We start from the raw sequence: 25963 nt of genomic DNA on the forward strand, positions 1-25963 counted from the left end.
GTCGTAGTGGTAAAATTGTCTTTCCTTTACAGTCTCAGTGTCTTCAAAGTCATCTCATTCACATAAATGGATGGATCTGTGTTTTTATTGACCTCTAATAGTGTTTTCCACCACAATCATCAGAACTAATTGATAAAACATCGTTGGCTGGACGGTGTTTGTCCAGCTCTTTTTCAACATTTAACAAAATTGCACACGTGCGTGGATTTTAACTCGTACAGAGACACACCTTAATGGGAAAAAGCACACTTTGACAGAGTACAGTTGAAATTGGGGCTCCCTGCTGTTAACACCATCTTGTGTTTGACACTGGCTTTATACATATGCTAATTCACATCCATTTCACTGCCACCGTAATGGATGGGGTGAGACCGTCAATTAGATAGCAGGGAGAAGGAAAAAAAGTGGGTGAGAGAGGAGCAGAGTGAGGTGTTGTGTATCTTATCTCGCCCACACAGAGCGTAGACCCACTCACTTCCACACACCACACCTCGACTTCATTCATAAATACTATCTGCATCTGGATAACCTAAAGAGCCACAAAAACAGCGTGTTTACAAAAATGGAATAAAACCCAATAACAGACAAAATACGCTAAAAGTCATGACATCTGCATGTCGCAGTTCCTCGTGTTATTACTGAAGTTATAGGTTGAATGGAGGTCATATTAATATCAACCGTCACACAGTCAGTGTGCCCTTGGGGTTTTTTTGTTTATTTACCCAGCGTGCAAAGAGGGCAGGATGCCCAACACTGTTTTAATTGGCATGGAAGAATTCCAAATGAAGGATGGACGACTGGGTGGAGAAAGACTCTTGGTGTGTGTCTCAGTCAATGGCAGCCATCTGTTAGTTCCACAGGCGGTTCTCGCTTTGTTGCTTTCATTTATATGCACCACTACTGTACTCACACTGTAGGGGGGCTGTTCACACAACACATATCATATCACCATTATATCACTATTATATATTATTATTATTAGTAGTAGTAGTAGTAGTAGTATTAATAATAATGATAATAATGTTTTTATCTCTTTAAAGCTTGAACTATTAAATAATTGCCAGAAAAATCAAATTTTTGGAAAAAATTAATTGAACTCTGACAAATTTGTCCAAAAAAAATTACATAAATTTGTCTAAAAGCTTTCATTTGTAATTTTTTCACATGCAAAATACAGATGCATGTTTCTGATTGTATATATCAGTTTTTTCAGGAAAAAATAATTAAACTGTAAAAATGTAGAAGCCTCCAAATGGTGGTTGAGAAAATCCAGAGTTGTTGATTTTTCTCTAAACTCCATACGGTGGCTGACTGAACCAAAAACTATACTGTAAACCTGAAGCAATCAAACTTAAACATGCTGAAAGATTTAGAGTTTAAGTTTAACCTCAAAGTGGAGTAAAAATACCCACCAAACTTTCTAGGAACTCAGATTACATTCTGATGTTGCTTGAACTTGTTAATTCTTAGTCTCTGCTCAAACTCATGCTTGAAATACTCTTAAAAATACCTCAAACCACTTTTTAAACAATAAAAATTCATTATTTCTATCCAGTAATCAGCGTTTTTCCGTGTTGCAGCGTTCGCCTGCTGGTTGATCCAAAAAGAAAAGGAAGTCGCCGAATTCAAAGCGCGGCTGCGTCCCTCAGAAAGTCACTTTTTCCCTCTGATCTGTATCATCTTCCAGTGATCAAAGCAAACAGCCAGCTGTTTATCAGCTGACTGCTACCAGCGCTGGGTTCTAACCTCTCTTGTTTGCTTGTGTGTTCACAGCTCCTGGGCTTCGTCTACGCCTGTTATGTTGTCAGCGCAATCACTGAGGAGGAGGACAGCTGTGAGTCGCTTAACCTCACACGTACACACACACTCACACACACACACACACACACACACAAATGCACAAAAACACTTATAGTCATTCTTGAAACTAAAGAATGCCCCCCCCTCAACTCACAGATGAGATGGAAGGCTAGAGTTGAGGAGAGGAGGAGGACCGCATCTGTCTTCATCCTTCCTCTCTGAACCCACAGGATCACCTCTCCAGCTCTCGCCTCCCTCCATCCCCTCTCCTCCCCTCTCCTCCCCCACACCAGCTGGGTCCTCTCTTATTTTCTCGCTCGCTCCCCTCCAGAACCAAAGGAGCCATGTGTTCCCTCTCCACACCTCCGTCATGCTTTTCTTCCCTTTCTCTTTCACGCGTGTCACCTCCATTGCCACCCATTGTTGGTCTGTGTGATTCTCTCACACGCTGTAAATCCTCTTTTTGATCCGGTCTGCTTCTCGACTGTCTCACATCCTTGTCTTCACGTTCGTCGCTCCAGCTGTCTGCTGCTGGCTGGTTTGGGTGTTTTTGCACGCGACAGGATTACACCTCCCCCCACTCCCTTGTTCACAGACACACACACCGACTCTCCTCCAGCCCGTCCAACATGTACATCCATCCTCTGAAGCGGCTCGCCGCTCCGTTCGCTCCTGTCTGTGCAGGCGTACGCTGGCCTCAGCTAAACGTTTAGCGAGGCGTCAGATGAGGGCAGGAGGTAGCCTCAAACGTCAAGCAGACAGGAAGATGATATGAGATCATGAAATGAGTCATAAATGAAGGTGAAACAGGAGACGGACACTTTTGACGAACGACTCAGCCCCTGTGATCTCACAGACAGAAGGTTAGAGGTCATCTCAGAGTTTAGCCAATCAGAGGGCAGGAAACATTTGATCTGAGGGTTCAATGAGAGTCATAAATATCTGATTAGCGCGGTGCTGGCTCTCAGGGGCACATAGCGATGTGTTCACGCATGAAACTTTCTCCCTACATATTTTTGGTTCAGTAAATTTTGCTGAAGTCGCTGAATAAACAGACTTTCTCCGGAAACGTTGATAGCACTCATATGAGCCCCCCCTTTTTGAAGAATATGTCCAATGGAAATAGCGAACAAAGCACTGGTTGAACTGATTGATCTTTAAAAGGAAACAGACTCTTGAAATTGTGATGTGGTCTAAAAAGTCCAAGCAGTACTTTGGTGGTCACATTCCAAATATTCACTGACTGTGAGCGGATTGGATCACCTCCCGACACTTCCAGCCATAGGCAGTACAGTTTAATCACCGCTCACCCCTAAGTAATCCCAGGAGGGCCGTACCGTTTCATCAGGAGTCAACCCAACTAAAAAAAAAAAAAGGAGAAAAGTTTCCAACCTCTGACTTTTCCTGTTGTTTTTGTGACATGTGAACTTTAAAGGTTTATCCACCGTCGACTGTTTTCACAGATTGTGTTTGTTTAAACTCAGAGTGGAAAATCATTCACACTCAAAAACATAGGATGGGAATAATACAAGTTGTTTTTTTAAATTAAGTGTTGAACGAATTATTTCTTTTAATTATCTGACTCTACTGGAGTCAAACGCTGCTACACGGCTTCCAACTTTTACCTCTTTGTAATTGTAAACACCAACACACACACACGCATTCAAACATGCAAACATAAATATGCAGACGTACTCTCTGATAGCAAAACAAAAATCAGCGAAAGCAGACATTGCTACTCTCAATTTCCGCTCTCATTTGATGTGTAGATTAAAGTAGGCTTCTGAGCCCCCCCCCCCAAATTCCTCAGCATCTCTCCTCCTACTCTGAGCTTCTCTTCCTCTTTGCTTCTCATTCACATTGCTTCATTTCTGCTACCAGTTTCTTCAAAGGTAGATGGAATAATCATGTATCAGAATCCAATTTCGTTGCGTGGTAGAAATATACACTCTCATGTCTCCTTTCTGATCTTTTTAATGAGGTGTGCTTGTAAAAAGTTAGAGGTCTCTGGTCACTCGTTCTGTCAGCCTCATTAAGCACCTCGCTGGTCAATAACTTCCACAACTGATCGCACCGAGAGAAGATGAGTAGAATCCTCGGAAGTGAAGGAAGATAGAAAGACCAGCATGCATCGGCGCGGGTAAGGAGAGGGAGGCGTTTTGCAGGGGAGGGAAAAGGAGACGGGGCAATATGCAGGAACAAACAGCACGAGACGAGATGAGCTTTTCACAAATAAGGAGATAAGACAAGAATTCCTTTCACGCCAGCACTCTCTGACTCTCCAGGGAAAACCGGTGATTTAGATTTGAGTGCTCAGGCTTGCGTAAAGAGAAGCGGAATGAAACACACACTCACATTGACTCGCTCTTGCATGAAGCCAAGAAGACACACAATAGGCAGAATAACAAGCATCATATACCATCGGCTCCGAGTTTGTAATGGGTTTCAGCTTTTATTACTGATCCTGAGTGTGTAGGTATGTGGGAGGGTCTGATTTCCCTTTTGATTCGTCTTGCGTCGCTTCTAAAAGAGCTCACTCACACCCATAAACCTTGTGTACTTGTGAGTGTGTGTGTCTGCATGATTGTTTACATGCGGGGGATGTGTGTATTCGTGCGTGTGAATTTGTTACACAAAGTTATCAGCGGTGAGCAGACACAGAGTGAGTGGTGGGGAAAATCCTCTTTGTAAAGTAGGTCATGGACTTAGAAGCCTAGTGCCAGGATAAGCTCCCTTTAGCATGTCTGCTAATTATGCTGCCACCCTCTGTGCTGAGTCACATCCCCAGAAAATCCTCCACAGCAGGCAGAGAAACTGGAGGGATGGGTGGATGTCAGGTAGCGTTGTAAAAAAAAAAAAAGAGAACAAGAAGGTCGGAACCAAAATTTCCCCGTGTTTTATGTTATTACCTTATAAAAAGTTTGCAAGAAGAAGGACATTTAAATGAGGTTGGGTCAGTCTGTTCTGCTGCTGCATGGAGACCCAAACCGACAAAGAGAGGCTCGTGGTCTGCCTGAGCGAATAAATCAAATTCATGTTTTATTAAACAGAAAGGCTTCATAAACAATCCAATAAACTTTTTATCTCAGGTATGCTTCATACGCGGTCAAGGTCGAGTTCTGTCACTTTGGCATCGTCTGTAGCCTGAAGGGGGCGCCATCACAATGCCAAAATGTTTGTACAGTAGGTCACGTGTGTCAAACTCAAGGCCCTGGGGCCAAATTTGGCTCGCCACATCATTTTATGTGGCCCGAGAGAGCAGAAAAGGTCAGAGTGTCTAAAAATAAATAGGTCAAAAGTGTGCTGTGACCAAAACTACATTTCCCATAATGCAGTAATTAAACCCATTTTAACAAAAAAGGTTTTGAACAAAGTTAATGTCCTAACTTGTGTCTAATGTTATTTTTCTTTATTCATTGATAGTTTGATCCTTGATTGATGGAGTTCTGTGGGTTTAATAACCTGACAAATTAAAAGGATTTATGTTATAGTTTAAGCAACTATAATTTTTGTGATTTGAATAAGTAATAAATTCAGTTATTTAACATTAAGGAGTAGTTACATTTATTTTACATTACATTTAGATACATTTATTTACATTTATTAGTTACATCTGGCCCTTTGAGGACAGCCGTTATGCTGATGTTGCCCTCGGTGAAAATGAGTTTGACACTCCTGTCGCAGATCAATAAGTTCCTTCTGTTGAGAATCAATATTTGCGTACTTGTGGGTTAGTTTGACCTCTGGTGATTTAAAGTTGATTTCCTTTAGGTGAGCGCTCGTGTCAACCTTCATAACATCCATTTTCCTCTCATTTTTTAAAAAACTGAACAATCTTTTTTGCCTTAAGATTCTTCCATCCAGATGCTCTGTTGTTGTTGTCGTCACTCCATCATTCTGGATTTTCACTTCTTTTATTTTGTGTGTCCCTTACTTGAATTGAGTTCCATCTTTTTTTTTTTTTTTGGTTACGAACGATGTGTTCGTAACCACCTAGCAGGGTTATGACCCATTAGGGCCCAGGCCGCCGCGCTCTGCTGTCTGCATTATAAAAATAGGTTATCTATCTTCTGTCTCATTATATCAAACGTCCTCACAGCGTAGACGGTGGCCTCTCGTGGTCTGGATTTACCCCACTATCCACTAATTAGTGGACTCAGGAATAGGTCACTGCCACTGGGATGTAAAAGTCAAGTGTAAAAAGTCAAGTTTTCTGATCTTGTTGAAAAAAATCATATTATATATGATATGCATTGACATTTAATTTTCGTTTCATAATTTGTTTCTTAAAATTATGAAATGATTTCATATATTTTATGTATTTTTATATAATATTGCAATTATTTTAATATGATTTAGGTCATGTTTAGAGTTTGGTCACATCAGAAAAAACTTTTTTTACGAACTACGACAACCAAACAACTGACTTAGTGTCCAATCAACCGATCTGCCAACCCAGAAACCAACCAGCCGACCTGATGGACCATCTCATCGACAGACCAACACTAGTAGCCAGTAATTTTGCACGAGGACAAAGATGTAATATGACACAATAAAGACGGCTATGAGGAGCTTTGTTAAACATAAATCCAGTATTTTATGTGTGACAGACAGAGCCGGAGCGACCAGAAGCCTTTACCCGTCTCTGACTACCTCCACTGCCCACTCAGAGGCAAAATAACAACGACCCCAGCTGTGCCACACCAGCGCTGCCTGGAACAAGCCGCATGAAAGGACTCATAAGTCACCTTTCACCGCAGCGTTACAGCAGACAGGCTCTGAAGTTCAGCCATTCTTTACATCTCTAGTGGCTTTCCTCCATTTTCCCCACACAATCCGCCTTTATTCTCACCAACCCCGTTTTATTTCCTCTCATCTTTTCCCTTTTATCTCTGTGCTTGTGTTTCGAGTGACTGTCATCTTGCCAACGCGGCTCACACACACACTCACACTCACACACACACACACACACACACACGACGGGAGATGCAGCTGAATGCTGTAGTTGTACTTCCTGTCTGTTCTACCTCGTGGCAGGTTGTCTGGTTTGAACTCTTTTCCACTTTGAATTGAAACACAGTTCATTCATTCATTCATCTTCCAACCCGCTTAATCCGCTAACGCAGGTCGCGGGGTAGCCAGTGCCTATCCTGGCAGTCTCAGGGCGTGAGGCGGGGGACACTCCGGGCACGACGCCAGTGTACCGCGGAGCCACATAGACACAAACAAACAACCATTCACACACACACTCCTACGGTCAATTTGGGACCGGCCAATCAACCTGAAGCGCATGCTTTTGGAGGTGGGAGGAAGCCGGAGAACCCGGAGAGAACCCACGCAGACACGGGGAGAGCATGCGAACTCCGCACAGAGCGGGACTCGAACCCGGGTCCGCCGTGTTGTGAGGCAGTGCGCCACCGTGCGCCACCGTGCCGCCCAGTGAAACACAGTTGTCCACGCAAAATGAAAATCAGCCCGTTAGCTCGACCTGGAAGAAGCGTGTAGGATCACACTCACCAGTCGACTACCGGTGTCTTTTCCAAAGGCGGTACGAGAGGGCAAATTAGTTGAAACTTTCCATCTTCAATTGTTTTCTGATCTTTTTCTCTTTAAACATTTGCCATCCACACCGGAGTGCCAAGACATTAGAACTGCTTTTTATCTGTAGTCGTTTTCATGCAAGTCGTCTCAGCCAATTAAAAAAAAAACATTCAAAGTATTTTTCTTTGTTATAAAACAAGAACAATTCTTACTTCAGGGTTTAGCTCTTTTAAAGATTCCCTCAAGGTCGGGGGTCAAAACCAGCTTGAAAAAGGCATCACAACAAAGTTTGGATGTCGTTTGCCTTCATTAGTGAAAGAGCAGCGTTAGAGGCAAAGATGTGCTTTGATTGGTGGATATGTGGTGACCTCTGGGGTCACACACACACACTGTTTGTCAGGATGTGTGAGTTTGAGTACTTACTTTTGAGGACATTCGCGCATTAACACGCGTGACTTCACCTCGTTGCGAATTTTTGGTAGGCAGTCACGTGATGCCTTACCCGCGTACTATTGGCTGACTTACGTGAGACACAAAAATGCTTTAAACAATCGATTAACAATCGTTCTTCAGCTGCTTCTTCCTGATTATGGGTCACAGGGGCTAATAATATGTTACATGTTTTTATTCCTTTTTATTGTACAGTAACGGTATTATGTGCTTTTCTGGTGATTCTACAATATTTATGGAGGTTGAGTAAAAATGACGTAAACTTAATTTTTTTTGTGTGTGTATTTTTTTTGAAAACCCACGTATAGTCGACAACAACTTAAGCTGAGGTTTTCCTGTATTAATGTTGAGCATCTTTACAGTGTTAAACCTGATGCCTGGTGCTGATGCTGTTGTCTCCCATGAAATCACTGAATTGCCGTCCACTAAATGGTGCTTGACTAAAAATTCACCATTCATTTTCCAAGCTGTTGATCAAGCTAATATGGGTAAGGATGTGACCTGTTCAGGGGGCGGGAGCCCCCGCAGCTCATCAGGCCTGAGACGTCTGGGATCCATCCCATAGTTGACTTGATGTTTTTCTCAAAATCAAAGCGTTGGACTGACTGATGGAGCGATGTTTGTTCCCAGAGCGGCAAGTGTCTCAAAACAACGACGAGCCATTATCATCCGAGTGTGTCCCAGCATCGGTGGTCATGGGGGGGGGGGGGCGGTCGGACCAGCACCTGCTCATAATGAGAAAATCACTGAGACAGAAAAGATCAGTGTGTGTGTGTGTGTGTGTGTGTGTGTGTGTGTGTGTGTGTGTGTGTGTGTGTGTGTGTGTGTGTGTGTGTGTGTGTGTGTGTGTGTGTGTGTGTGTGTGTGTGTGTGTGATAGAGAAGGAGAGAGAGAGATAAAAACAGAGAATCCCAGGAAAACAAGGGCAGGGTCCCCCTCCACCCCCCCATCAGAGCACCCTGTGGCTCTGTACGTGCATCCTGCCCACCTATCAGTGCTCAGCAGACCAACCCAGCCTCCTCTTATCAGGATGGAACTGATCTTGGTTTCCGTGGGGTTTCCGTTCCAACCCCCCCCCCCCCCCCCCCCATCATGTTTCTGGTTCCCAGAAAGTTACACATCTGTCCTGTTTTCACTTCTCTTTTTGTTGTTTGCCTTTTTCCACTAAATCAGGATCAACCTCTGCGTCACCTTTTCCTGCCCCCCTCCGCTCCTGGACGCGCCGCCTTCCTTCACATTCACACCCGTCCTCCCCCATCCTCCCCTCTCTTCCTCCCCTCTCAGCTCTCCTCAGACTTGCTGGAAAACATCTCTCCCCTTCTGTTAGAAACCCACATTACTCTGGCGACCTCTCCTTCTCACACATTCCTCATTTTTTTTCCTCATCTGAATCTCACCTAAACGTAAAAGTGCAAAAAAAAAAATAGACCCACATGTTGAGCGTTTCGGTCGGCGGCTGAAGGTCACCTCTGTTTCTTAGCGATAAAATAAATAAATAAATAAAGGCTCAGGCTGCTTCGACAGCTTCCACCCGTTACCCAGCATTCCCTCTGGCTGCAGGCAGATTCACAGAGGACAAACAATTTAATGACATCTGTCATTTTTTTAGATTAAAACCTAAAGACGACTCCACATCCTTCCATCACACGTGTTCTCCATCACGTTATGTGTTTCCATGTCGTGTTTTTTTTTTTAAATCATGAACTCCTCTTTGTTTTTATTTCCTCCGACATCTTATTGTTATTGTCTGTCTTTTTGATTTACTCCATAATTTACCTTTAACCCTTTGTTTTCAGTTGATTTTATTGGTGGATTTGACCCATTCCCACTCTACCATGTCAATGAGAAACCTTCTCACCTCCTCTTAAAGCCCATGTACCTGTAAGTATGAATGTGAATGCGTGTTTTAACTGTGTTTTATCCATTTTTGTGCACATTTCGGCTCATTTCTGTCATTTGCACTCGTCCGCTCTTCAAGGTGACATTCCTGATTGTGAAGCGTCTTTAGTAAGAATGAGTATTTCTATTTAGGCTGACAAAATAATCTCAGCTGTTACTTGTTTGTTCAGGAACCAAGACATCCTCAACACTGCATTGTAGTCTTTTGCAGACCGAGGAGTGAGTCATGTCAACGTCTTTCTGCTCCAATCCTGTAAGAGCACATGTATGTCGTCGTCCCCCAACATGCCTCAGGCAGTTCCTGATTGAAGCGCATGGCGAAAAACAGACGAGCATCCCTCTAACATTGGATTAATCAGTTAACTTGTCCAGACAAACGTTACGACCAGCAGTCTGGGAAGTCATGCAGTAATTCTCTGCCAACATGAAATGAATATTTTATTAGCTTCTTGACAGTTTAATCAGCTCCGTCTCTAATGGAGGAGAGGAAGTTTTGTCTCCTCGATCTACCGGGACTTATATCCTGCAGAAATTCTCACTAGAAAGTGTGTGTGTGTGTGTGTGTGTGTGTGTGTGTGTGTGTGTGTGTGTGTGTGTGTGTGTGTGTGTGTGTGTGTGTGTGTGTGTGTGTGTGTGTGTGTGTGTGTATGCGTATATAACAACTAACTACACGCTATTTCTGCCAATGTTTCCATTCTCTGCAGGTCTACGTAAATAGCCAGGCATCCAGCGGGTGGGGGTGGTGACACAGCAGCGTCCCGCAGACACGAGACGGCACAAACATCCCAAACATGGAAGCACACCACGCATCCCTCTTCTTCTTCATATCGGTGTTTAAACTGCGTTATTTGCTGGTGTGCCCGCCAAGAAAAGCCAACACCTGTCAGTTAGGGGTCATTGTTTCCAGGGAGGGATTACAGATTTAAGGGGAAAAGGGGGGGGGGGGGGTTAGAGTGCAGCACAGCCCCATGTTGTGTACTTTAGGGGTGTATCAGTCATTTCTACTCTTCTCTACTGAGGTAAAATCGATGCAATTCGCTTGAAATTGCTAAGTACGCCCCCAAAAACACGACTGTACATCACCTGTGTAACAAGGGACTACCCAGAATTCCCAGTACGTGGGGGTTTTTTTGTCTAAGACGTCTCGGTGATTTACCAGGTTATTGCTGGTTTGGTTCAGATTTTGGTCAGAAGGCTGAACTACAGTGGAGCCTGTGGATTCTGTACCTCCTGTTTACTGCATAAATACACCAGCTGAGTAGGAAAAGGCAGGGGAGTGGAGAATATGAGTGAGCGGAGGAAACAAAAGCATCAAACCTGCAGGGGCAGCTGGCAAAAAATAGAAAATTTAAATAATGAAACGAGGGGCTTCGGGGGTGTGGGGGGGGATGAGACTTACTTTCATTTCTCAACTCTTCTTATTATAATGACTCTTTTCACCAACAGCCAAGTCAATATTTCTGAAGTGTTCGGCTGTCGGATGTGTTGAAAGGTGTGTTTTCACTTTAATTCTTCTTCTCTACCCACAAACACCTTTGGGCTGCTGACATGGGTTGTCATCACACCGGCTCACGCCTAGTTAAATGTTATATTTTTAACTTAAAACAATAGAAATTGTGTTGGTATTCAGAGTACACAAAACAGTGTTGACTTGTGTGGGTATTAACTTCCGCGTTAAAGAGCTTTACTGTATCTGAGTGAACTAGAGCTTTATCTCCTGTCAGTTTGGCGCCTCTAGCATATTATGTTTGGTTTTGTTCTTGGTTTTTTTTTTACAGGGTTTGTGTCGTGTTGTGTGTTGCATTTGACAAAATAGAAAAATTGGACTCATTTCATTGTGAACTAGTTGGTTCAACAGTAATCCAAAGCTTCCACTGAGTAGATTGTGACTCAGATTTCTTGTCATGTGACCAGAAACTCGGTCCAGCTTGATTTTAATTCAGAATGCACATGTGAGACATATCTCATACACTGATTAGTAGCATATTGTTGTGTTAATGCTAAATTGCAAAGATTCGCCATATTGTTTCTGTGTGGATCACTACTGCCCTCTGGTGTTCAAAGTGTTCATGTACAACTTGCGAGGCTGACAGTGAACCAATCAGATGTGTTCGTGCTGAATATTTGCCATGAAGGGGGAGTCAGACTTTTACCAGTTTGTTTTCATGTCATCATTTTTATTTTTTTTGTCATTATCTACATTTGGATTTAAAACAAGTCAATATGAAAGTTTTCTTATTACAGTATTTATCGTTGCTAAGTGAGAAATTTTCTTCTTTCGCCTCCTGTCAGCATCTGTAATGTGATGCCTCAAGTCAGATTCCTCCATGATGTCTCATTTTCTTCACTGTCAGATAATAATCTGGTAATCTGAAAATAATTTGAAAATGATGAAACATGATTGTTTGATCTGTGGCCTCTCTTTAGCAGGATACATTCATTTGTCATCGTCGTTATATTTTAAGATTTCCACCCTCCTTGGAGGTTAACTGGTGTAGCTTAGTTAACATCACTGCACCTCACATTGTAGCATAATCACAATTAGTAGTGAGCGCTACTAAAATTATTTCATTGAAACTAGTCTTCCTCTGAGTGCAATACAGCCTAAACCCTGGTATGTGGATTTCATTGGAACCTGTTCTGGTTGTGCGTGTGCGTGTGCGTGCGTGTGTGTGTGTGCGTGTGCTAGTCTCCACTGGCTGATTCCACTTGTTTGTAGATAATTCTTTTTCTTTGTATAGAAAGTGGAAAACATCTTTTCTGTATTTCTGTCATTTTGTTACCTGTGTTGCCCTGAACCCATTTGACCTGATGGTGTCATCCTATTTATCTAGAACCGTGCTTTGTGTTCATGTAAATAGGTGTTTGTTAATAAAAAAGAATGTCATCTTTTAGCGATCTTGTCATATCTGCTGTTGGTAAAATGATATTTGACTCCACAAACATGAATAATGAGCACTGAAATATAGAACATCTTAAAATCTTTATTATATGAATGTATCTGTAAACTCTGACAAAAAATTTGAAAAAAATAATCCTGGGGGGGAAAAAACACTTCACTTCAGCCTCAGGACATGAAAGCACGAACGCTCCCTCTAATAACGGCTCTGCAGATGGGGCAGTGGCGCAGGCTGGCAGCACAATCACCACACACCACCAGGTGCCCACAGGGGATGAAGACGATGGACACCAGCTTGTCCATACACACCTTACAGGTCCTCTCCTCCTGCAGCTGCCTCAGCAGCTCCTCTGGGCTGGGGTCCCTCACTGCAGGAGAAAAGCAGACCCACATGAGTGACATGTTCACACCGCAAAGCCTCCCCGTTTCTCTTTAGTCGCTGCATGAGACTAAAATCGAATGTCTGCAGCCAACAGGTGAAATTGATTATGAAAAGTGATGCAATCGCAAAAGAAGCTTTTTCCTATAAAATCCTATCGATATTGATTTGACCTTTCTCTCTGATGGGAGGCTGTGTCCTCACATTTCCAGCGCTGGAGCTCTGCCTCGTTTCTGGCTCTAAAGGACACAAACATGCAAAAAAAGAAGTCAAATATAATAATTTTTTTAAATCTGTTCCAACTGTTTTATCATTGATATTTGGCACCTCTAATGAGGTGATGTTTTCAGTGGTGTGTTACAGCGTTCGTGTAATTTTGTTAGCAATATTACAGGATGGATTTCCATGAAACACGCTGGGAGGATGCATCTTGGCCCAGAAAAGCCTCATTAAATTTTGATGTGGATTTGGATAAAGGAGAAGACCAGGGATTTCTCTTTTCTCTCGTGTTTCAAATTGTGAGGTAATATGCTTCCAAATATAAGTGTGAAATAGTCAGGAAATGACCAATATGTTTTTTTAAGAAGGGCAACCTGTACCTCTAGTTGGTTGCTTCAAAATGGTGGAGAAATAATTCAGTCCTTACAATTACAGTCGTTGGTAAATTTACAAATATAGTAATTAAAAATGCTCATTAATAAGCAAAAGTCAAGCATTTAAAAGTGAAAAAGCATCATTAGCAAATGTTTAGTATTAAAAATTAGGAAAAAGGAAAAATATATTATTACATTTTGAATCATAAACTGTTCTTAGGGACTCATCACTGTGTGACATTTAAATGTCCGTCATGAACATCTTCAACTTGGTGAGCTTTATCTAGTTTTAACGTTTTAAAATTGTGTAGCTCGTTTCTCCAGTCTAATGTAGAGTCTTAGTTTAGGACGGGAAAAAGTATTTCAACGTTTCTCTGCAGATTCCTTGAGGAGTGTAAAAGAAAAGGGAAACTCAGAAAAAAATGCTTAAAAGTACACGCATCTCACATTGGTACCATCATATAGTAAATGTACATATGTATTGTCTGCTACCTCTGCTCTGTGGCCCCCGTCTGTCCTCCTGCTCTGCCTGAAGTACGTCACTGACCAGGTCGGACACAGAGGTGTAGTGCTGCCCCATTAGGAGGTACTTGGTCTGGACCAGACTCTCCACCAGGCTGGCCTCAAAGCCCATCTGCAGCACAGTCTGCACAACAGGAGAAAGCATGGCTGAGGAAGCTGTCAGACCTGCAACCATATCTGGCAGAGAAGAGGAGTGAAGAAGTGAGGAAGGTGAGACCGGTGACCAGGCAATTATTGGGAAAAACAAACACCGTATCGCCTCTAGATGAGCTACAATCAGCCTGTTTGACAAGAGGAGACAGTAAAACCTTCCTCTATGCCTGATGACATAGATTTTAATTGTGATTCCATGATTTTACAGAATATTTGCCATCTGATAACTACCCTGTAGCCATTACTAAACATGCTTTCACAATACTCCACAAGTTCTGCAATCCGGTAATTAAATTAATTCCCAGAAGCCTCCAAAAGAAACTAATCTGCTCAGTGTCTTATTTCAGATTTGAAGAAGTGCAGGTGCAGCGACTTCATGTCTATATTTATACCAAAATCATTCATCCAGATAATATTTAATTATTTTGTAGAAGTTACAGTCTCTATAAAACCTCATCACTTCACTTTGATACGACTTACCGTTTCTGGATCCAATATCGCTGCTGCTGGAGCTCGGTGATCCTCCCTAGAAAAGTGATCACGTTTGGAATTTAGAGCGACTCACTTATGAATGATTTGAATGCAGCAATCACATTTTGTCTTTTTTAAATTTTTATTATCAACACACGTGCCATGAGCAAAGAAGATTCTAGTCTGAACAGATAAAATAGATAAAGTCTCTCACCACAGTCTCACCCAGATGGAAATGAGCATCCTGGATGTTGCTAATATACTCCTGCCCTCTGGACTGGATTAAAAATTCACATCTGAGAAATGCAAAAGAGCCAATTTATAATCTTTTAACAGATGAATATAGAACACAAAATAAAGGCATTTTTAAAAACAATTTTCCAAAACAAGACACTGGTGTCTTTACCTCGGAAACCATTTGGCGTGTTCCTGCCAGGGGTCGTCTCCCAGCTCCCAGTTCCTCAACCCTCCATCACAGAAGAAGCATTTGACATTATCAGCGTGACCTGTTGAGACGTACAAGTCCACCGTGAGAACGTCTGAATCTATAGATTCATATTTACACACATAATATCTCTTGATGCACCGCGCGTCCAAAATGAGAATAAATATGGGATGTACAGCTAGAACTGTACAAGGAATTTATATCATGGGCAAAATAAAGATCCTAAACGACAATAAATACAATAAATCAACCCTTATTTTGTATATTCTCAACAAAAAACACTTCTGGTTTAAATGTGCAACAGTCATGATAAGGTTAAGTTGTTTGACTGTGTTGTTTTGTATTGGTTTTCTCTATATTGTGCCCACAGCCTGTGAATTGCCTGAAGCTGTGGAGCCGTACTTCTTTAGCAGCCCCAGCTTTGTCCAGGTTGTTCTGTCCACAATATCACGACTCAGCAAGATAATTGTACCGTGAACTCTGACAAAGAGAGGTCACACAGGCAGCCAATGGTTAAATAATGTATCGTACACTCCTGGATGCTGAAATGAATATCTTAAATATTTAGAATTCGGATGTTTTGACGCCTTTATGGTGAGAAATTGAACACCTGTGTAGAAAAATCCGGCTCTGGCCAGAACATCCGGCTGGACTGAGGCCTCGCTGGGCCAGTTGTGGAAAGTGGTGAGCCGGGAATCCTCCGCCTCCATCTCCGGGTAGACAGCTTGTCCAGCTGTGCCCGGGTCATCCATAGTCATCCTCTGGAGCTGACTCAGCAGCTGGCCGTCCACGGAGTCGGAGGATCCATTTTGGAAGGGGATATTTCCCACAGCTTGACCCAGGATGAAACCGCAAGTGGGAAAATGCCTCTTGTGCTCTGCAGCCGGATTGTCGCCGTGCACCCAGCATCTTAAAATTCCTCCGCAGCAGAAACATTGGACCTTATCCCCGGGACCTAGAAAGAAGAAACCCGCCTTGGCCAGCTCTCCGGATGTGACGGGTGCATCGGCTGGCCAGTTCTGAAAAGTTTGAATCCGTTCCCCTTCTCCTCGCATCTGAGGCTCCTCCAGGATGTGTAGCGTGGTTCTACCGTCATCCATCGTGCTGTGACACGTAGCTTTCCCTTTCTCTTGTCCTGTGCCACTCATCCCTTTTGCGGTCCATAGTGGAGCACGCACTGAAGGTGGGCGCAGCACACCAGCTGAAATAATATGATCAGGTGCGGGGGCCTGCACAGTGGCCTACAGGTGGCTGCTTTCCAGAAAAGCCACCACATGCTAGAATGTATGCTCATTGATCCTTGAATGAATGACAGCCTGAACAAGCCGTGTTGCTCTGCCTCTGAGGAAAAGGCCTGGCTATGGGAGCTATTCAAAAGCATTCTGTGACAAGATTATATTTCAAAGGTATATTACAGTTATTAGAGATAATAAGCACCAAAAGGTCACTTTAAAACTATTTTTACATTTTCTTCTATGTGAACAGCGCTGCAGCGCTTATTCATAAGGCACATGCTTTATTTTGACACATAATCTTAGAACCAACCTAATAAAAGGAAGGAAACTCGACCTTTCACTTTATTTCAAGGAACAAAGTACCTCTAGCCCCTATATATCATCTACACCCTGCATCTGATCTTTCCCTCTATTGGTTGCTTATTTCCTCAGGAGCTCTTTGTACTGCAGTTGGTAAGATTTTCGGTGTATGAAACTGTTAAAGAATACAAATTCAATACGAAGATACGTAGTCTTTCTCTAAGTCTAATTGTTAATCAAGTGCAATTTAGGATATTAATATTTGAAATAATAGCCATAAGAAGAATTATATTTGTAAGATAAGCCACTTGTTCACAGATATCCATTAAACTCAAACCATAATTTATTATAATATGATAATTAGTAAGCCCATGTTTTAAATGTAGATATTAATATCTATAAGCAGATGGACAAAAGTTTGACCATTGCTGCCTCCTGGTGGTGATAAAGAGTAAAACACCCACTGTCATTTTTTTGCAGGCCAGACTCAGACCAGTTCTGCTAAATTGGCCAATACTGTAATGCTTCATTTCGCAATGACGCCAGTTAGGAGGAGTTCCAAGTACAATCTCGCTGTTTACTTCATGGAATCGACGCCAAGACCGCACATTTGTCATAAGAGTCACATTTTCAGTACAGGAACCTTTTAAAGTAGCCTTTATTTTTAAGCATGATTTTCCTGTTTGTCTCATTAACGTCACAGAGTCAAGGGCCGGACAGCAACTACAAGAGGGACCCAAAACCTAAGATATCAAACGTTGACATGAAGTTCATGTTGTGTGGCAGTGCTGCACAAATGTCATATTTTACATTCCATTCAGTCTCACAAGAATTACTGAAACTAACGGTACCAGATCTGAAGGGATCTCCCTCAAAAACCACAGTCAGATGATTTCCCCCGTGGTGTTAAAGTGGAGTTGTTTTCAACAATAAACACAAGAGAAAAACAAAACAGTGGCTCTGAAAAGAAGTTGTATGGACTTAGTTTTTACTTAAATTTGACCAGCCACGTTAAAAATTGTGTTCAATCTCTATGTTTCCGAATCAAACGTTAATATAAAATAAAGGATGACACTGATTAAAGTTAGAGGAACTTTCACCCCCTAGCGGAGAACAGCCTGAACTGCAGCGGCGGCTCAAAGCCCGGATGGAGCAGCAGCCATTGGGGAAGTGTTAGTGTACAGGGCTTTAACCGAACTGAGGACTGCTCTCTCTTTCTGGGATTAAAAAAAAAAGACAAAAGTCCGCCGAGGATACACGTATTCAAGATTGGAAAGCTCGACTCGGCAACATATACCGTTGACTTGAAACCTGAAACAGACCTGGACTGGTTCGGTGCAGCGTATCCGAGGCGGCTGACTTGAACTGTGGAAGTTGGGAGAAGAGCTACAGCTGAGCCTGCGCTGCAGCGACGAGCCACACGCTAAGCGGCGCCGCTAGCCACGGAGCTAACTGGAACTGAGCTGCCAACTTGCCTTCAAATCACGGGGCTTGAAAATCCAGTCACACAAGCCCACGCACTGTGAGATTCCAGGGACTTGTTTAATGAATTATGTCTGCCACAAGCATTGACCCTCAGGTAGGAAGACCGACGTGTGGAGCCTCCATGCTAGCAGCTAGCTAGCATGGAGGATTTATGGGGCCACGGCTATTCCCTGGCCGGTGTGTGTGTAGCTAGCAAGTTAGCTACATTCCGTTAAACTATGACATGATTTTTATATAATTTATACTTGATTATACTGGAGGTGTCAGAAGTATATCAATTAATGAGAGGATGTGTTTATAATACTTAGGTTTTTGATGAAAACCTGGCTTTGAAACGTGAATCCTCAAGCTAACGGTGGAGGAGCAACTTTTCTGTTGAGATGGTTGGAAGTGTCCTCATGGAGCCTCGGCTTGTTGGAACAAAATAACTCCATTAAAGTCAAATTAACTTCCCGTTATTATCTGCATTAAAGCTGTTAGCGTCTAGGAAGCTATTTCCAGACAGCTAGCGAGCTTTAGCTGTGCGTTAATTAACGCTACCATCTGATGAGCATCAACACAAGTGTCTCACAACAAAATGAACCACGTTAGTTTTGCAGCCAACTGTTAGCTTTCAAGTTATTATAATAATAATATTATGCATCGCCTCTCTCCAGGAAGTATCATTGGCCTTCTGGCTCCTCTTGTGAGCATCCTGGTGATATTGATTCTGTCAGAATGAATTTAAATGTGTGTGTGTGTGTGTGTGTGTGTGTGTGTGTGTGTGTGTGTGTGTGTGTGTGATCTCATCTTTTTGTTTTGTTTGTTTTCATGATGCAACCGGATGCAGAGATCAAAAGGACCAGCATCTAAAGGTGAGTGGTGACGTCATCAGATCAAGAAATTGTGTATTTTTTTTCCATCTAAATCTCTACATATACAAGTCTTTTGGTCTGCACTCTGCTGTTGCACAACACGTTGTGTGTGAAATGTATTGTCTAGTTAGCTTGAAGACAAGGGTTTGTTTACCCCAATCTTTACACAAACTGATCATAATCTTTGACATTAGTCGGGCTGAGGAGGCTCAAGTCCAATTTTGAGACACAAATCAGTTAATGAGACACAAATCAGTTTTTTTTTTTAGGTTTATGTGTGTGAAAATCTGATTTTTCAAATCAGACTTAAGTCACTTTCATATGTGATGTTAGATGGAATTCAAAACCGATTTGTGGCCAAGCAACATGATTGAGAACAGTCAGATTGGATTTCCTGTGGCTTTTTGCATACATAGATGTGTTGCATGCTTTTACCACGACACAGAGGTGAGATGACATCCAGCCTGTGAACAGCTGACGAAGTGTTGGTTCCTCCTGTAGAGCAAAAATCTGAGCATACATTTCTACTAGTGCATCCATTTCAGTTTGAATGAGATGAGCTGCCTTTTGTCGATGGGTGGCAACGTATCAGTGTTTGCAATGAAACAAGTTTAGTGTGATTTCAGTAGATGAGTGGTGTAAACAACTGTAGACACATATGGGAATACAATATATACACCATGTTATAAAAAAAGAGGCGGTGGTTGATGGAAGAATTGGTTTTATTTGTTACTGATAGACGTGTTCTGTGTCATTTGTTACTTAGTGGATAAAACAAGTTTATTAAGGATGTCTTCAGTAAACACAACTGTCTGCCATGTGTGTAAATTTAGATGTACATTAATAGAATTAAGTTCTCTTCCAGTGCAAAATGGTTCACTACATCAGAAGGAGACGGTCCATGACAATGACTTTGAGCCGTACCTCACCAGTCAATCAACTCAGGTACGACCCCCCCCCCTATAATAAAATAATGTGAATCATAACAGATGGTTGAAGTTTAGATTGTCAGACTCAAATCAGTATTTTGGTGACTCAGTATATCCCTTGAGGCACAAAAATAACCAAAATTCTTGTTTTCTTGAAGTTTGTTTTTAAAAAGTTTGCCAAAAGGTGATTTTTTTTTTCAGCGTAAATTTTATTATTATGTAAAAATAAATTAAACACAAAGCAATCTGCTAATGTTTGACTCTTCTGGCTTTCATCCTCCTAGAACAACAGCTACCAGTCCATCACCGACCCCTATCTGTCCAGCTACTACGCCCCCTCCATCGGATTTCCATACCCTCTTAGTGAAGCCCCCTGGTCCACAGGTGGGGACCCACCTATTCCGTACCTGACCCCCTATGGACCCTTAAGTAATGGAGACCATCACTTCATGCCGGATACAGTGTTTGGCCAGCCGGGGGGTCTGGGAAGCAGCATCTACCCCCACAGGTTTAACTTTTTCCCTGAAAATCCTGCCTTCTCTGCTTGGGGCACCAGCGGCTCCCAGGGGCAGCAGACTCAGAGTTCAGCCTACGGCGGCAGCTACAGCTACCCCCCCAGCTCCCTGGGGGGCACCCTGGTACCCGACGGTCAGACCGGCTTTCACAGTGACACCCTCAACAAGGCCCCCGGCATGAACAGTCTGGAGCAGGGGATGGTCGGCTTGAAGATCGGGGGGGACGTGACCGGTCAGGGATCGGGCGTCAAGGCTGTGGGCTCTGTGATTGGTGGACCGGCAGTGGCGGCCCCGGGGAACGGGGCCACCCCTATCGGAATGCCCCCGCCCAAACCCACCTCCTGGGCCGCCATCGCCAGCAAGCCTGCCAAACCGCAGCAGCTGAAGTCTAAGGTAAAACCGGGGATGCCCACCCCGGGGTGCGCGCTCCCCCCGCCCCCCATCAAACACAACATGAACATTGGGACTTGGGACAAAGGCCCAGTGACTAAAGTAGCCACGGCTCCGCTGCAGCAGCAGCAGCCCCCCCCTCTCGGCCTGCATCATGGCTTGGCCCCCCAAGGCCCCATGCAGCAAGGACCCATGCAGCCCCCACCTCCCCAGTCTTTGGTGCAGCCCCAGATGCAACCTATGGCCTTACAACCCCAGCCCCCTCATCACCAGCACCATCAGCCCCCGCCTCAGCCCTACCAAAACCACACCCAACCCCCGCAGCCCCAGACCCGCTGGATCGCCCCGCGCAACCGTAACCAGGGCTACGGCCCCGGCCACGACCCCAGCGGCATGATGGGTATGGTCGGCGGGGGCGGCGGGCACCAGACGTCGAGCAGCCAGGGGCCCGGCGCCGAATCCCACCCGGTGCTGGACAAGCTGCGCGCCGCCCACTCCTACAACCCCAAGGACTTCGAGTGGAACCTGAAGAACGGACGCGTTTTCATCATCAAGAGCTACTCGGAGGACGACATCCACCGTTCCATCAAGTACTCCATCTGGTGCAGCACGGAGCACGGCAACAAGCGGCTGGACTCGGCCTTCCGGGCCATGAGCGGGAAAGCCCCCGTCTACCTGCTCTTCAGCGTCAACGGAAGCGGTCATTTCTGCGGCGTGGCGGAGATGCGCTCGCCGGTGGACTACGGCACCAGCGCCGGCGTTTGGGCGCAGGACAAATGGAAGGGCAAATTCGACGTGGACTGGTTGTTCGTCAAGGACGTGCCCAACAGCCAGCTGCGCCACATCCGCCTGGAGAACAACGACAACAAGCCGGTGACCAACTCCCGCGACACCCAGGAAGTTCCCCTGGAGAAGGCGAAGCAGGTGCTCAAGATCATCGCCAACTACAAGCAGAACACCTCCATCTTTGACGACTTCTCCCATTACGAAAAAAGGCAGGAAGAGGAGGAGGAGGTGCGCAAGGTGGGTGTAGATGTCTCCCCGAGTTTCTTTAAATTTGCAGTGATGTCATTCTTCTGAGAGACTAATTCTTTTTTTTTTTTTTGGGTTCTCTGTATTTGATCCCTCTGACAGACTTTCGAACCTCCTCAGATACAGAACCGCTCTCGGTTGGATCAGGTAAAGAACCGGCATGTCTTCTTGTTTTGTATTACAGTACACCCTTGTTCCTCGTGGTTAATGCATTCCAGGAACCACACGCAATTAAAATTAATGGCAGAATTAAAATTCTGCCATAGAGCCACAAACTATTTATCTTATTTATAGTAATTAAACATTTATGAACCCTCCCCATACAGATATTAAACCACCTTCTATCTGTATTTTTCTTTTTCCACACTCTGACAGACTGTTTAAAGCACTTTTGTGTCTCGCGTAAGTCCAAGACTCTCAGAACGTAGCGCACCTCCAGATGCCATCAGCCAATAGAATGCACGTACATTGTCACGTGACTACCTACCAAAAATCCGTGATGAGGTGAAGTCACGAGCGTTGATAGGCGAGGGCGCTCTGTATTCACTGTTCCAGGAGTATCAGACAGCTTCTTTCTGTCATCGGTGTTTCTTTTTGTTCGTTCTTGACAAAGTGTTTATGAATTTTAATCATTCGATCATGTCTTTGAAAAAATACGTTCACCTTAAATGTTGTGCATTTTATATACACTGTATAGTGCTCTTTTGTAATGTCGGCACGTCTAATGCTTTTTTTATTTGTCTTCTTTTTTCCAACAGGAGCGCCAGAACCGGAATAAACAATAAGAAGATATTTATCCTTGGCTTGATCTACACTTACACTAGGACTTATGATTTCAGAGACAGAAGAAGATGAAAATGCAACCAAGCCCTTCATTTTTTTATTTTATTTTTTGTTTTAATTTAATCTTGGTGAATCTCTGCCATCGTCAAGACTTCTGCTAGTTTCGCCTCACGTACCACCCACCTCTTGTGCAGGGATAACAAGCTGATTTAATGTATTACCAAGCCACCACCAAACTCTTTGGGTTTAGTTTTAGTTTTTTTTTTTGTTCCCGTTCCATCTCACACTTTTCCCCTCACCAGACTGGTTTTATCTTTCTTGCCCCCCAACGCCTCTTTTCCAACTGAATCAGGGTTTGACTGCACCACGGACATGAAAAACAAAATAAAACCATGAAACAAACAAACCAACCACTTTATATTTCAGTACTATCAGGAATAGATGTGTCATGCCCCTATTTGTCCACGTGGGGGCGACATTGCCATGCTTCAGAGGTGTAACTGTGCCAACAGGGTTAGAGGATCCCCAAAGGCAATGTAGGACTTTGGAGCTGCGCTATGATAAAACTTCAATGGTTTATCTATTTTTCATTCAAATCGACAAAAATCTCTATTTTTTGGCTTACTACTGACAATTTTCATTTCAGAAAATCTGTTTTCTGGAGCCTTAATGTTTTTTTGTTTTGTTTTTTTGTTTTGTTTTTTAATTATTGGTGACTTCTCAAAAAGAACTGCTCAAACACTGCTGGAGAAATCAGGGATCGTGTGAAGTCACACAGGACTCGAGACATTTCTAAGGAGGAAATGCAAAGGCCTCTGGGAAAGTAATAACAGACGCATCCTCCACAACCAGAACTTTCAACCATTCAAGTCAAAAAATTGTACTATTTGACATCCTTCACACCCTTCTGCTTTTGCATACTTTAAATGTTTGTCCTGAAGGAGTTTTGTATGTTTCGTCAGGAGAATTCTGCCTGTGTGCACAACATAATCTGACAGAACTGTCGCACCCACCATTTTAAATTGTTTTATAATCAAGAGTTATGTAATGATGTAACTACTACATCAGATGAATTGTCGCTTTTTGCATTTTTTTTTGTTTGTTTCACAAAATGAGGGAGGGGGGGCGGGCTCACAAAATTTTCTCCATTCACCATCGTTCTGTCTTAATCCTCTTTTGTTGTCCTTTTTGAATTTGGTTTTCGCTAAATCTGTCATGTTGGTCGTAATGCTAAGCTTTAACGTAGGAGCCTATATACTCATGGAGAAAGCCTAAAAATGTATAACCTAAAAAAAATTAATGTAACTGATTTACTATCGAGTAAGAAAAATACGAATGAAATGTGGTTTCTGTGTGTTTTTTGGTTACTGTTGCAAAAATAGTTTGAGATGGAAACCATTGATACAGCGCTTCAGGTATGTAACGAGGGAGAAAAGATGGGATAATAAAAGAAGTCACTAATAGACGTGTATGCCCATGTATGGCAAACTGCAAGATAGAAAGTGGAAAACAATTTCATCTTATGTGTCTGTAAGAAAAGGTTGGTGTTCTTGTGGAGTTAAGGTGACGCATATCCTCATTGATCTATTTTGATTCTGTCATATTCGCCTCATTGCAGACGGCAGAAGCGTCGCGTTTAGCCGAGGTCGCTCCAGAGCGAGTGGGAACCTTAATGCTTCACCGCCGGATGTCCAGACGTGTGACGCTGTTTCTTTATTTTTATTTTTTACCTGGTCAGTGTCATCCCTCGTACCTCTCACAGGATCCTCTCTTCTGCAGCACTTCTCTTTCTTACCTGCACTAATCAATAGCTGGATCCGAGCAATATGTTGAACGCTCTTCACGTTTTTGCCTTCAACAACAACAACAAACACACTCTACGACCGCCGCTAGTTGAGTCGAGCTAAAGAATGCCACCGGTCATAGCTGTCTGCCTCAGGACGCATGCAGGTTGTGATTACAGGACGGGGCTCATACACACACACACACACACACCAAACTGTCAGACGACTGTTGCTATTGAGGGTTAGCCATGAAATGATACTGTTTCAGCTACGAAAGGATTAAACACGTGAAATATTAAACACTGGTTATGTTCTAGACCACCATTGTAGTGGGCATAACTTGTTCAAAGGATCTATCTTGGTTTTTTCTCTATAGAGGAAATCAAGCCTTAATAAACTGTCCATTCAGAGATGAGTTTGTCTTCATCCTGTCAATTATGTGTTGGTGAAGCCTTAATGCAGTGACCTCATTCAGACAAAGATCAGCCTTAAATGTCACTGAGGGTTTGTCCCACCTGGAATTACTTTTTCTGTCAGATTTTCATCATATTTAAATGTTAATATTAGAGGGGATACCTGTGTTCCATCTGCATCATCACAACAGGAAGTTAAGGTCCAAGGCCTTTTTTTCTGATTCACAGAGAGGGTTATTTGGTTATTATCAATTTCATAAATGGTGTCTGCATCCTGTTCGTTCAGTTTACTAGTAGATGTTACTTCATGTTCATGACAGCAGTAAAATATCAGCTATTTCTGATGTGAGGCTTCATATCCTAGCTATATCTCCCAGAGACCAGGAGGGGACATGGCCCCCTTTACTGTGAGACTGAGATTTGATCCATAACCTCCAGCAAGTACAGGTTGGGCTTATTGTTGGATCTAACCCCCCCACACTACCGATTCCTTCACACTCAGATCTTTTCTCTGTGCATATTTGTCTTCATCATTCAGGAAACAGCCTGAAAAATGAAGGGATGGGTGGGATTAGAACCTAGAATGTCTGAACACCTGCTCAGCACCTTAACAGGCTGAGCTATCTGACTCCACACAAATAAAACTCTGTTTGAAAATTTCACATTTTCATGTAACCAAGTAACTTCAAGAAAATTCTCACTGCTGGGATTTGATCCAACATCCTTTGACAAACACCTGCTGATCAAAGATGATCCTACTGAGCTATTCAGGAGCTCCAGTGAGGCAGGTTGGATGTTGTATTTATTATTCACAACACTAGAGAAAATGTAAAACCAGAGAGTGGGATTTGATCCTAGAACCTCAGATCTCTGAGTTCCTCCTCTCATCTCTCTGAGCTAAACCTTCAGCTGCTCAACTGGACTGACTTCTGCTTTATTTGAAAATGTGTGAACCTTCTTTTTGGTTTTGACCAGAAGATTTAACCCAGAACTTTCTGGAAGACATTAAATGTTTACATTTAGGAACTCCTGCGATTTCTGTTCCAAACTGACCCCCCATTGGAGAAGGGAAAAGTCATGTCGCCCTTATA

At 43.2% G+C, this 25963-nt stretch overlaps 3 protein-coding genes across 4 annotated transcripts in view; 2 read left to right on the forward strand and 1 right to left on the reverse strand.

The window, feature by feature from the left end:
- The window catches only part of nkain4 (sodium/potassium transporting ATPase interacting 4), a 41675-nt gene extending 29091 nt beyond the window's left edge, over positions 1-12584 (forward strand). The window contains exons 5-7 of the mRNA XM_068338120.1: positions 1774-1834; positions 9588-9672; positions 10395-12584. Of these exons, the coding sequence (XP_068194221.1) occupies positions 1774-1834; positions 9588-9672; positions 10395-10404 (156 nt within the window). The 3' untranslated portion in view covers positions 10405-12584. The remainder of the gene's footprint in view (positions 1-1773; positions 1835-9587; positions 9673-10394) is intronic.
- Positions 12585-12745: 161 nt separating this feature from the next.
- On the reverse strand, positions 12746-16300 carry birc7 (baculoviral IAP repeat containing 7). Of its 2 annotated transcripts, XM_068305016.1 has the most exons (7): positions 15763-16300; positions 15114-15213; positions 14922-15003; positions 14717-14762; positions 14054-14239; positions 13142-13207; positions 12746-12957 (listed from the first exon to the last, which is right to left on the reverse strand). In XM_068305016.1, exons 1-7 carry the CDS (start codon positions 16298-16300, stop codon positions 12758-12760), a joined length of 1218 nt encoding a protein of 405 aa, XP_068161117.1. In that variant the 3' UTR covers positions 12746-12757. The 2 variants fall into 2 exon arrangements, with proteins under 2 accessions (XP_068161117.1, XP_068161125.1); XM_068305024.1 differs by lacking the exons at positions 13142-13207; positions 14054-14239 and having other exon boundaries at positions 12746-12953; positions 14710-14762.
- A 1542-nt stretch (positions 16301-17842) lies between these two features.
- Positions 17843-23775, forward strand: LOC137606678 (YTH domain-containing family protein 1-like). Its single transcript, XM_068332053.1, has 6 exons — positions 17843-18266; positions 19002-19026; positions 19892-19971; positions 20240-21883; positions 21995-22039; positions 22651-23775. The coding sequence occupies exons 1-6, from the start codon at positions 18240-18242 to the stop codon at positions 22675-22677; spliced, it is 1848 nt and encodes a 615-aa protein (XP_068188154.1). The 5' UTR covers positions 17843-18239; the 3' UTR covers positions 22678-23775.
- Positions 23776-25963: the final 2188 nt, after the last annotated feature.

The sequence above is a fragment of the Antennarius striatus genome, chromosome 2 (assembly GCF_040054535.1).
Source record: "Antennarius striatus isolate MH-2024 chromosome 2, ASM4005453v1, whole genome shotgun sequence".
NCBI lineage: Eukaryota > Metazoa > Chordata > Actinopteri > Lophiiformes > Antennariidae > Antennarius > Antennarius striatus.

Excerpts from the sequence above, each read along its gene's own strand:
- birc7 (XM_068305016.1), bottom strand. The coding sequence starts at position 16,300 with ATGAGTGGCACAGGACAAGAGAAAGGGAAAGCTACGTGTCACAGCACG. Across the intron at positions 15,214-15,762 it reads AGCCGGATTTTTCTACACAG|GTCACGCTGATAATGTCAAA; the intron begins GTGTTCAATTTC and ends ACGTCTCAACAG. Across the intron at positions 14,763-14,921 it reads TCCATCTGGGTGAGACTGTG|GGAGGATCACCGAGCTCCAG; the intron begins GTGAGAGACTTT and ends TCACTTTTCTAG.
- LOC137606678 (XM_068332053.1), top strand. The coding sequence starts at position 18,240 with ATGTCTGCCACAAGCATTGACCCTCAG. Across the intron at positions 18,267-19,001 it reads CCACAAGCATTGACCCTCAG|AGATCAAAAGGACCAGCATC; the intron begins GTAGGAAGACCG and ends AACCGGATGCAG. Across the intron at positions 21,884-21,994 it reads AGGAGGAGGAGGTGCGCAAG|ACTTTCGAACCTCCTCAGAT; the intron begins GTGGGTGTAGAT and ends TCCCTCTGACAG.